Here is a 12,234-nt window from a genome sequence, read left to right on the forward strand (position 1 = left end):
CAATGGTGGACAATCACCACAAGGGATGGTGTGTGTGTAGCACTGCTTCTTTTTCTTTCTTTCTTTCATACTCTCACAGCAAAGGGAAAAGGAAAGGACCAGGCAATGTCCTGAGTATTTAATACCTGATCATTACAATGCACTTAGTTCCTGAAACGTGAGACCAATCAGAGATTCAAAGCAGAACTTCTAGTCAAGGGAAGGCCCCATGAAACTCCAGCGCTCATCCCTGTGCTGGGCTGGAGTGCAAGGCGGCCACTGGAGCTGGAGATGATCCACTTCTGTTACAATTCTGGTAGGATGTTCAAAACACTCATTAGGAGGAAAAATATGCGGCATCCAATCTTACCTTTTGCTAATTCTGTAATGTACCGTCTCCAAGGCTCCTGTTACTGGGTTTGAAATGGTGGCTCGCCTCAGCTGTGAAGCCAACCGTCAGAACAGTTGCATTACAAGACAAAAAATGATCACATTTACCTAGCCAGCCAGAAGACTGGGTTTTCTTTGCTTTCTTCTTCAAACAAAAGAGGGTGAATAGAAAATAATTCAGTACCCTTCCAATCACCTTGTGTTGAGCCTTGAAAGCCAGTGAGTTTTGTGTTTCTTAAAAATTATTTTACTTGCATTTCACTGCATGAACAGAGGCCATGCAAACAAACAGGTTGGAATTAATCCTCTCGGTAGAACAGAACGCTGATAGTGTGAAGAAAAGTTTCTAAAATGCAAAGTACTATTTATAGTTATAAGAATGGCCATTTGTGGGGACCCAGAAAAGGGGAAATCATTTGCAATGTAAATAAAAAAAAAGAATGGCCATTTGTAATTAATTAATTGACTCTAAAACCTCAGATTGTAACTCCAGAGACAACATGATCACAAGGTCAATATTGTCTAAAATTTGTTTTAAAGTCATTCTTTTCAAAAGAAAGTATGTACTCAATAATATGTACAGTAAAATAGCCTTTCTGCAGCCACACACGTAAAAGGAATGTAATGTTAACAGAAATGCTGACAGTCAAGATTACACAAAAATGTTTTTAAATGGGTGATGCTGAAGTAACAGAAAAATTAACTTTCATTGCCACTAAATTTACTGATCAAAAATAATCTCAACTAAGATATTTCCTATGAAGAAGCCTTCCATCTCAAAAGTGAATTCTTAACAAATATTCTACCAAGAAATACTGGTACACTGAGTTTGACTGTAAATAAAGGACTGAGTTAGGAATTCAAAAGAGAATGAGAAAATATGGAATAATTTTAGGAGGTGTTCTGCTTGGCAGCTGATTTGCTAGATTCCTGGTCAGCACCCACATGCATCACAAAAACTACATGATCTAAGAAAAAAAAAGTGTTAAGTTGGGTACGTAATCAAATAAATTTCAAATTTATCTAAGTATGTACACACCCAGCCAGCAAAACCACCAGCCAAATAAGCTGTCATCAGCTTTTAGAAATAAAGTCTTGATTCTACCATAAGCACCTCATTTATTTTCCTGTTTTCTTCGGCTGCCTTACACCAGATGGCAGAGCTGAGCAGTTGTGACAAGAGACCTCAAGGTGACATGGCCCTCAAGAACATTTGCTACCTCGGCCTTTATAGAAAGGGATCAACCTCTACAGATTGTAGAAGAAAAACTAATAATCAGAATGTATTTAATAATATCTACAAACGTTTGCATTTTTCCTTTAATAAGACGTACTTTTAAAAGAACAAGATGATGGGAAAAGGCAAGGGCAGAGAGGTAAGTCTCCACACGCTCACACAAAAGACAAGCGTCTGTGCCAAACACTGGAAGGGCAGAATTCACATCCAACTATTTCCCTTACTAATGAAGATCAAGGGGGCTGGACATGCTCAGCAGCTCGGAGCACTTGTTTGCAGAGCACTGAGGTTCGATTCCTTGCACCACACGGCAGAACACAGCGATCTATAATTCCAGTACCAGAGGGTCTGACCCTCTCTGGCCTCCATGGGCACTGCATGCACATGGTACAGACACGCATGCAAAACAAACGCCCATACACATAAAAGAAAAACTTAACAAAATAATAATAAACTAAAATTAGGAAATTATAATGCTATTTTACAACTAGCAAGATATCTGTTCCTAAATATATTTTCTACTATTATTATGCCTAATACTAGGTATGAAAAATTGAGCTTTGAGTGGGACTGAGAGCTATAAGATGTGCAAAAGGCCTTTCAGTGAGACAGCGAACCGCAGAGTCTTTGTGTCTGCGCACAAATCTATGGTTTTCATTACCCACTGTTTCAAGCCCAGCTACAGGATGTGTTACCTGTGTTGACAACAAACTGAGACAACTCCTGTAAACTCTAAGTTAATACCTTTGTGTTCAGGCAGTAACGGTTAAAACCATCTGAAGTTATGGCCACCCCAGTTATCCTTCCTGTCGCCTTGGAAAGAAAAGATTAACACATACATTCAGTAAACTAAGAAGAAAAAATTACCCTTGGTTTTGCTAAATCTTTGACAATCTCGATTTCTGCATCAGAGATAATGTCATGGAAACGGATAATCCGAGGCTTGTCCCACTCGTCCTCCTGCTTGGCTGGAGCCAGGATGAACTTAGGATTCCGGTTTCCATCATGGTAGCGGCAGAAGAGCCTTTTCTGTCTCCGGGGAGTCTACATATAAGGAAAGTAATAAATGTGTTAGAATTGCTCAGTGTCCTTTCCTATGTGAGTTACAAACAATAACGGTGTTTGGACACGCGCGCACACACACACACGCAGATAACCTCTGCAACAATAACGATGATGTGTGTACACACACACAGATCATCTCTGCAACAATAATGATGTGTGTGTACACACACAGATCATCTCTGCAACAATGATGTGTGTGTGTACACACACAGATCATCTCTGCAACAATGATGATGATGTGTGTACATACACACAGATCATCTCTGCAACAATGATGATGTGTGTACACACACAGATCATCTCTGCAACAATGATGATGTGTGTACACACACACACACAGATGACCTCTGGAGCTGCACACAAAGCAGCAGTGCCCTGTACATGTTTTGCATCAAACCAACACCCATTTAGGATCTTTAAAATGTCATCAATGATTCTTAGGGTTTGGGGGCACAGGCAGACTGGTCACCTGACATATCAAAGACACCGGGTTCAATCCCCAGCAGTGAAGATAATGAAAAAGAACTTTCTGGGGAAGAAGGCGGTCTCAGTAACAAGCATGAGGTCAAACCTCCATAATGAATAAGATACTGAATGTCAAGCCAATAATTGTTGATTTAGGAGATCCTGGGTTTCCAAAACAGATAGACAGACACAGTTCACCACTGGATATCTGAGGACTAACTAGACATTTGATATTATTATACAACTTCTATACATGTGTATCAGGGCTTCTAGTCAGTTTGAGGTCTTATCTCTAAAAGCTATATATCATTAGAGTTTGAATCTAGATCAATCCTAAATTCTCGGCTTGGTCTCTAGCCTGTGGTGTGGTTGGTAGAAGGCAGAGCTTTTAAGAAATGAGGCTTAACGCAAAGTCACTGGGTGTGCCCAGGTGACACTGTGAGTCCCCTCCCTGCTGCTCTCTGTGGCTGAGTCGCTGTGAATCAGTAGTTCTGCTCCAACACACGCCCTCTCCACGATGTCCTGCTTTGCCATAGGCCCATTCTAGTGTATGGACTGGCAATCTCTGGCCCCGTGAGCCAGTCTTTCTGAGCACTTTCTCAGTGACAGAGGGGTGTATGGATTTCATCACACGCTCCACCTCAGAGATGCCACGAGTGGGGAAGCTGAGGGCGTCTACTCATTCGCACTCGGCTCACTGGCTCCAGGTAAGTCAGTCCGTGGCCATGTCCACACTGGTGCAGTGTACATCTGCAGTCGGCCACTAGGCTCTCCGCACTCTTCAACATCAAAACAGAAAGCCTCACTTTAGTTGCTTGGTAGAGAAAAAAAATTAAACATTTTTTTAAGAGTTTACAATTTGGAAATATTCTAAAAATTCACTAACTATTATCAGTTAATTTGGGGGATTAATTTGATGCAATGCCATGATGTGCCATGGTAGGCACACCGCATTCTATTTTGGGCAGTCATGCTGAGTTTTACCACAGAGCCTACAGTATAAAAAGCTTTGAATCCCTCTAGTACTATGTACAAACACATACAGATTCACACACACCAGCACACATACACAGATACACACACACACACACACACACACACACACACGATTGACTTTTTCCACTTTACCATTTTGATACCCTCCCCACGGCACAGCATTTCGTACTTCCGTCTCTCTGGCAGGTAATCCACAGCAATCCCTTTTTTCTTTGGTGTAGGTTTCTGATCAGATTGGTCACCCGAAGTAGACTGATTGGCATCTTTTTCTTTACTCATTATATACTCAAAATATACTAAGTTACCATTAGCTCTCTGATGCTCAGGATCTAATAGAGAGAAATAAAGTGTGGATGTAGGCAAGTTTACAGTTGTTTAATCATCAGAAAATAGCAATATAAATAGTTTATATTACATAAAGTTTATCTTCCCAATTCAGACACTTTTGAGAAAGGAGGCACTCATAGTGCCAAAGTTATTGCCAAAACAAGATGAAACCAGTACAATGATGATGTCCAGTTAATCAGGACACACAGTTGCCTTGTCTAGAAACAGCTCTGGGGACAGAACAGGTCTCTACCTTCAGACATCAATTACTGTTTCTGCTTTGAGAACTTTACTAATCAGCCCCAAAACAATGGTCAGTTAGAGTCTTACTCAGCTGGGCGTGGCTACACGTGCCTTTACTTCCAGCATTCAGGAGGCAGAGACAGGAGGGTCTCTGAGTTAAAGGCCAGCCTAAGCTACACAGTGAGTTCCAAGACAGTCAGGGACACACAGGAAAACACTGTCTAGAGAAAAAAAAAAAAAAAAACCTTAGTCTTACTCATTTGTGTATTTTAAGTAATGGTGGAAAAGATAATTTTGTGGCTCCAAAGTAATCACTATTATAAAGACAGAATAGACCCACTTCATAACTAATTCTCACCACAGCAAAATGCAGACCAATATACATCTGAGGGCTGAGTAGACTTCAGCTCCAAATTTCCAAGTAAGAAGAAAAGGGGAAACTGAATATATAATTTTCAAACATGCCAAAATCCACTAACTGTCTCAGAAATTGCTACTGATAATTTTTAGCTACCTTTCAGTAAACCAGTGCAACCAACCATACACAGACAGAAACAAAAAGAACAGGAAGTTAGAGACATCATTTGTGGCATTAAAGTGCTAGTTTATAAAGTATTTCTAGCTCTTCTGAAACTGCTCACAATATATGCTATGATATATAATAAAAGCCTAATTTTGAAAGAGAGAAAAGTTAATGTATAGAAAAGGGAGTATATATTACAATGAAACAAAAATAGTTGATTCCTCTTTTTCTGTATTAATAACATTTCCTTTGGCCACATGGTTAGTAAACATTTTCTACCAAGTTCTTCATCTAGGCTTGATATTTCTTTTTTTTATTTTATTTTTTAAACATTTTTTTAATTTATTAATATATTTATTTACATTTCAAATGATTTCCCCTTTTCTGGACCCCCCACTTCCCGAAAGTCCCATCAGTCCCCTTCCCTCCCCCTGTTTTCCCACCCAACCCTTCCCACTTCCCTGTTCTGATTTTGCTCTATACTGCTTCACTGAGTCTTTCCAGAACAAGGGGCCACTCCTCCGTTTCTTATTTACTCATTTTTTGTTTTGTTTTGTTTTTTGAGACATGGCCTCACTGTGTAGTCTTGGCTGTCCTGGAACTCACTCTGTAGACCAGGCTGGCCTTGAACTCACAGAGATCCACCTGCCCCTGCCTCCCAAGTGCTAGAGATTCAAGGAGTGCACCACAATTGCCCGGCTAGTTCCAATTTTTAAATTCCCGGAGAAAACCCACCAGAGAACACAGCAAGCGCTGTGGTATATTAGGTGAAGCCTCGGTTACTATTTAATCTGAGAACAGGTAGTGAGAGGACAAAGTATGTCTTCTGGAGACTTGCAGACTTCTTACAGAAGCACCTGGCTGACAAGTAGATATGCAGATAAGATATATATATCCCCAGTAGAACCAATGTAAACATGACCCGACAACATACCTAGTTCAAGAAGCTTCTTTGTAAGCAAAAGTGCCTTATCCAGGTCTCCCTGCTGGTACACTGCATAGCTCAAATAATCTAGAACAGAGACTTTATCTACAGTAGAGACCTCTCCCTCCTCCAGCTGCATCAGAGCCTGTTCCATCCACAGTTCTGTGTGGTAATAATCTGCTTCCGTATAGGCCACTTTGCCCAACTCAAAGCAGTCCTCGGCTGTTAGAAAAGACTTGTGTTGCACTCCTATAAAAATAAAACAAATCAAACAAATAAACCAAAAGGCCCCGAGCATTAGCAACCTTCATACTGTACTATATAGGGTTACATAACTTCCCAAGTACTTCTTCACTTTCTTTTGAACATTGGATTATTTGTTCAGTTGTAAGAAAAGCAAAAATTAGCTGGGTGTGTCAGCACACGCCTTTAATCCCAGCACTAGGAAGTAAAGGCAGGCAGTGAATTCTCAGTGAATTCAAGGCCAGCCTGGTCTAGTTCCTGGACTGTCAGAGCTATATAGAGTGACCCTATCTCAAATAAGTAAGTAAACAAACAGAGCAAAAATTAGCCTAATTTCACAAACATACAAAATAACATAGCATAATAAGAATTACACAGCTGGTACAGTAGTTATGCCGAAAGGGCCTACGGCCGCCAGTGACGCGCTCAGCAGGAAACGGCATGAGGCGCCAAGTCTGATGACCTGAGTTCATCACCAAAACTCACAGTGGAAGCAGAGTCCACTCCACAGATTGTCCTCTGCCTCCCACATGCATGCCAGAGCACCCATACGAGACACACACACACACACACACACGCACACGCACACGCACACACACACACACACACGGATAATTAAATGTAAGAAATTTAAGAACACAAGACTTAGATCAAAATTATGCAGCATATGTTACATTATTATTATTACATGATTATTAACCTCTGAGCAGGTTACTGAGCGGATGTGTTTTCATTTATCAAGTATATATGAAGTAGATGAAGTTACCAAAATGACACATGTGTTAACTTACACTATACCATAGCACAGCAGAAATCATCTGTATCTGTCTCAAAAGCAGCAACAAAAACGAGGCATCTCTCTAATGCTTACGAGACACTTGAGCAAGAGCTGAGGGGACAGTGGAAGAGAGGGGACAAACTGCTGACGTGGCTCCTCTTAAAGACGCCTCGGTGTCCGTCCTCATCACCCTTGTCTCTAATTTGAGTAATTTGGATCTCTCTCTCTCTCAGTTAATTTGGTTAAAGGTTTACCACTCAGAACCAACTCCTTCTTTCACAGATTCTTTGTACAGCTCTCTTTGTTGCTGTTGTTTCTATTTTATTATTCTATCCCTGAGTCTGATTCTTTCTTGCCATCTATTCCTTCTGGGTGTGATTTTCCCTCTTGGGCATATGTCCTAAGGGCTCTACATCCTACAGCAGGGCCACTTGCTCCACCATGTTCATTGCTGCTCTATTCACGGCAGCCAGATTGGAAACAGATGTCCATCAACAGATGACTGACTAAAGAAAATGTAGCCCACTGCTCAGCTGTTAAAAAACATCCACAGGTAGACAGAAAGAGCTAGGGAAAAAAAAATCCTGAGTAAGGAAATCCCAACCCCAAAAGACAAATGTGATATGTATCTGACTATATGTGGATATAACAGGTCCCCAGCACACAAGACCATGGGGAAGGAGAGAAAGCACAGATAAGTTACGGGTGAACAGGAGGGGGGTGGGGCGGGGCGGGGCAGGGCGGGACAAAGATAACTGCAATGAGAGAATCAAACAGGGAAGGGGTGGGGAAGGAGGTTAAGTCATACAAAGGACCTGTTAATTAACTGAATGGCAGCTTTCTCTATAGACAGGCATTCACTGCATTGTTATCTTGAGATCATAAGTGTCTTAGCTGGCAAAGGTATTGTCTTACTTATTATATCTTTGTAATGATATTAATAACTGCACACATGACATAATTAATGTCTATTAAATGCAGGGTTGTAAACCAGAAACTAATTTTTATATGTTATAATCTTATCAAATGTTAAGAGGTAGTGCTAATAGAAATAGAAAATAAAATAATAAATCTGAATACTTATGCAAGTATTCCAGTTTATTTTAAAAACTTACTTAACATAATATATTAAATTTACCATCCCAGGACTATCCCAGATGAAGAGAGATACACAAGAAAGCATCTTTATCAATAACCATCTGTCTTATTTTGTTACTGAGAAAACCAATTTCAGTCTGACCAGAGGCAACACATTTTATTTCTCCAGTAATAATGAAAAACAGTGACAGAAGCAAATTAAATCAAATGCAACTTAAATTTTTTGGCCCACAAGTCATATACTATATTTAATAGTCTCATACTATAGAAGTTTTTTTTTTTTAAATTAAAAAGAAACCTGTGTATGTGCATTCTGCCTGAATGTATGTTTTGTACCACATATGTGCATAGTGTACATGGAAATCAGAAAAAGGTATCTGGTCCTCTGGAACTTGAATTACAGATGGTTATATGCTGTATTGTGTATGCTAGGAATTTAATCCAAGTCCTCTGGAAGAGCAGCCACTGCTCTTAACTACTGAACTACCTCTTCAGCCTCATACTACAGAACCTTTTAATATCTGCCAATATTCAGAACATCTTAGCTTTTAGTTAATAAACATAAAAATTTTGATGATTAATCATCTTATGGTTTTACACACAAATCATTTAAGAAATATCAGATGTTCTAAAAGAAACACCAGAAAAATGAGTTTTTCTTATATACTAAAATTCCTTTCTTAGGTGGTTCTCAGAAGGCAGAGGCAGATGGATCTTTGTGAGTTATAAGCCATCCAGGACTAAATAGAGAGACACTGTCTCCAAAAAACAAAAAAAAAAGCCAGGTATAGTAATATATGCCTGAAATTCCAGACTCAGGAGGCTAAAACAGGAGGATTGCCATGAACTTGAGTTTGAGGCCAGCCTGGATTGCAGGGGATCCTGCTATAAAATCATAGTCCTTCTCCTCCTCCTCCTCAGAGAAGGGGAGGGGGAATGGGGAAGGAGCTGTGTGAGGGGAAGCCTGAGAGAAGGAGGAAGAGGAGGGGCTGATATTGGGATGTAAAGTGAATTGATTAATTAATTAATTAATGAAAAAAAAGCACACTGTCCTAGTGGGCTGAAGAGCAGCTAAGCCACAAACATGACCATGGACGGAGGCGTCCTCTCACCTGGAAGATTACCCTTCGAGATGGTGTTTGTGTCCAGATTGTAGGTGTCTTGCAGACGAAACAGAGCTTTAGCTGCCCCGACCTGATCTTCATCATTAGGGAAGTACTGCCTCTGAATGGTTAGGTTAGAGATGAAGCCTTGAAAGAGAAAACAATGAGTATTAAAAAATATCTTACCAGTTTTCTACCTTACCATGAAATGTCTACATTTACAAGAAAAAACACACTGAGATGGAACAGACCATTAACTTCAACCCCTAGTCCCATTAAAATGTAAGCAATGTGAGGTCACTATAAAACTCACATGACATTAGTAAAGATCCAATTACCAATAGTAACTAATAATATTAATTACTAATAGTAATTGTCTTTATACAAAATAAAAAAAAATGATCAAAAAAACAAGTCAAGCCCTCCCGGAGGCCAGGATGGTAGTATACGCCTCTGAATCAAGAACTCCACAGACAAGAGGATGACAAGCGTGCCAGCAACCTGGAATACAAAGACTGTCTCAAAATGCCCAAGGAAGCCAGGCATGCTCGCACGTGCCCTTAGTCTCAGCAGCATGTGGGCGCAGAGGCAGGTAAAGTCTGTGAGTTCCAGGCCAACTAATGCTATACAGTGAAACCTTGTCTAAAAAAATACACAGACACACAGAGACAGAAATAGAAAGTTGGCCGATACAGATCAATGCTATGTAGAGTACTGGTCTAAACTGCACCAAGCCATGGGTTCCGTCCTCAGGACCCTTTCCCTAACAGACACAAACACTACAGGATTTATATAAAATATGGTAAAATCAAACTAACAAATAAATTACTTAAGAACTATACAGTCCCGAAGGAGAATGGATTAAGAATACTCCTAAAAAAGAGACAATATCAAAATGTGGTTTAAAATTTAACAACACAAATTGTCACCACTGTAAATAGTTTCATTAACTTATTGTCAACTGCATGTACTTTGATCAGTAAGTACCAGGTATTAGTTGATTAGTGGAAATGTACAAGTGACCCGCTGGCTGAAAGAAGACTGGCACTCTATCAACTCTTCTACTTTGAGTCAACTCTAACAATTTCCACAAGAAATCCTACAAGCAAGTTTTACAGAAAACTATAATGGTTCTCTTTTCCAAGACAAGGTCTCACTAGACCAGGTTGGCCATGACCTCACAGAGATCTGCCTGCCTCTGCCACTTGAGTGCTGGGATTAAAGGTATACACACTACTCTACCTGGCACCTATGTTTCTTACGAATCAAAACAAAACCAAGTATGTTTCTTAAGTCTCCTAAAGAAAGAAAGAAAAATATGTGTGTGTGTGTGTGTGTGTGTGTATGCCAAAGTCTCAAGGTGCACATTATAGAAGAACTATAGGACATTACTTGGGGGGGAGGGGGAGAAGAAGAAACAAGAGTGTATTTCCTTGTAACTGCTGTTCTTAGGGTGTTGATACATGGGAAAGTCTGCCTATGGTAAATTAGTCCCCACAGGCATCGCCATTACTTTTCGTGGCCCTAGAGGTAGTAGTGTTTCTTCCTTACCCACAGGAGGCACATGCAAAACTTTTAGTAGCTGGAAGAGGGCATAGATGGTACCAAAACTTTATAGATTGTTTCTTCTTCTACACACATGCAAACTCTCAGTAACTTTTCTAGCTAACCAAGATGCTCATCATGCAGTGTGGCCACAGCTTTTGTAATCTGAGGTGCAAAAGGAAAACTATAAACAATTTCTTTTTCCTTCACAATTTAATAAACATGAGATTTATTCTTACCAAGAATCTTAGCAACTTCTATACACTTTACCTTTAGTTCAAAGTCAAGAACTTTCACTTATAAGAACACACTGTTGCTTCTCTCTGACACATCCAACTGCAGCATCTTAAAGCTGCACTTGTGGACCGCGTGTGTGTGCCAAAGACCAAAGGTTACTCAGAAAGCGGGCTAAGGACCAAGGACGGGGATACGCTGCAACACAAGGGCCTCAAACCCCAGTAGGGCAACCGGAGCGGTCATTCTACCAGTCAGAGAGCCACAAAACTTAAATCTTACGATTTTCAAGTTTTACACTTCGCATTTTGGAGCTGTGGCTGTAAGCACCTGGGACATGCTTTAATTGATTGCCTACATTAAGAAAAATAACCCTAACCACAAAATCCTGGGTAGAACACAGCTAACACTCCTCTTTGTAACACAACTGCCACTGTTTTTGCCCTTAGAAATGAAGTTAGATGTCAAATAATCTGATCATTTCTGAAGATCAAAAGGTAAAATTACCCACGTTGTTACAAATGTTAGAAGTTACTATTTTTGTTAGAATAAATGCTCCAGATTTCAATTATCTCTAGTCAAAGCGAACACACGTACAATCCTTCAATTGCATCACAGGCACTTGATGCACTTAGGAGCTGAGTTAGTTTAGCTTTCGTTCTGACGCCCTTTACACTTACCATCTGACATATCCTTGAGGATCAGACTCTCCAGCTCACTCCATTCTGTGTTCAGACGTTTCATTAACTTGAATGCATTTACGGGATGCCCAACAAACCCTTCTGGATCTTTTGTTGCTGTACTCGTTAGCCGGTCTAACTTCTCTGCCCATCTGCAGATATCAAACACAGAAGTAGTGCACTAAAAAACCAGGCATGGCTGCACATGGGTTTTTTGTTTGTTTGTTTGTTTCTGAAAATAGACTTTTTTTTTCAAACAATATATTCTGATTATGGTTTTCCTTCCCAACCTCTCCCTACTTCCCACCCACCCAAATGTGGCACAGGCTTTAAATCCCAGCACTTAGGGGCAAAGGCAAGTAGGTCTCTGTAAATTCAAGGCTAGCCTGGTCTACATAGGGAG

General features: G+C 40.2%; 1 protein-coding gene across 2 annotated transcripts in view; it reads right to left on the reverse strand.

Annotated features, from left to right (window-relative positions):
* Positions 1–12,234, reverse strand: part of P4ha1 (prolyl 4-hydroxylase subunit alpha 1) — a 48,723-nt gene that overhangs the window by 20,086 nt on the left and 16,403 nt on the right. Inside the window, exons 4-9 of one of the 2 annotated variants that reach the window (XM_052163219.1) lie at positions 11,832–11,983; positions 9,382–9,519; positions 6,160–6,399; positions 4,265–4,461; positions 2,474–2,650; positions 350–420 (exon numbers count right to left, since the gene is read on the reverse strand). In XM_052163219.1, coding sequence (XP_052019179.1) covers positions 350–420; positions 2,474–2,650; positions 4,265–4,461; positions 6,160–6,399; positions 9,382–9,519; positions 11,832–11,983 — 975 coding nt within the window. The remainder of the gene's footprint in view (positions 1–349; positions 421–2,473; positions 2,651–4,264; positions 4,462–6,159; positions 6,400–9,381; positions 9,520–11,831; positions 11,984–12,234) is intronic. The other variant, XM_052163218.1, reaches the window with a different exon arrangement.

The sequence above is a fragment of the Apodemus sylvaticus genome, chromosome 19 (assembly GCF_947179515.1).
Source record: "Apodemus sylvaticus chromosome 19, mApoSyl1.1, whole genome shotgun sequence".
NCBI classification, from domain to species: Eukaryota; Metazoa; Chordata; class Mammalia; order Rodentia; family Muridae; genus Apodemus; species Apodemus sylvaticus.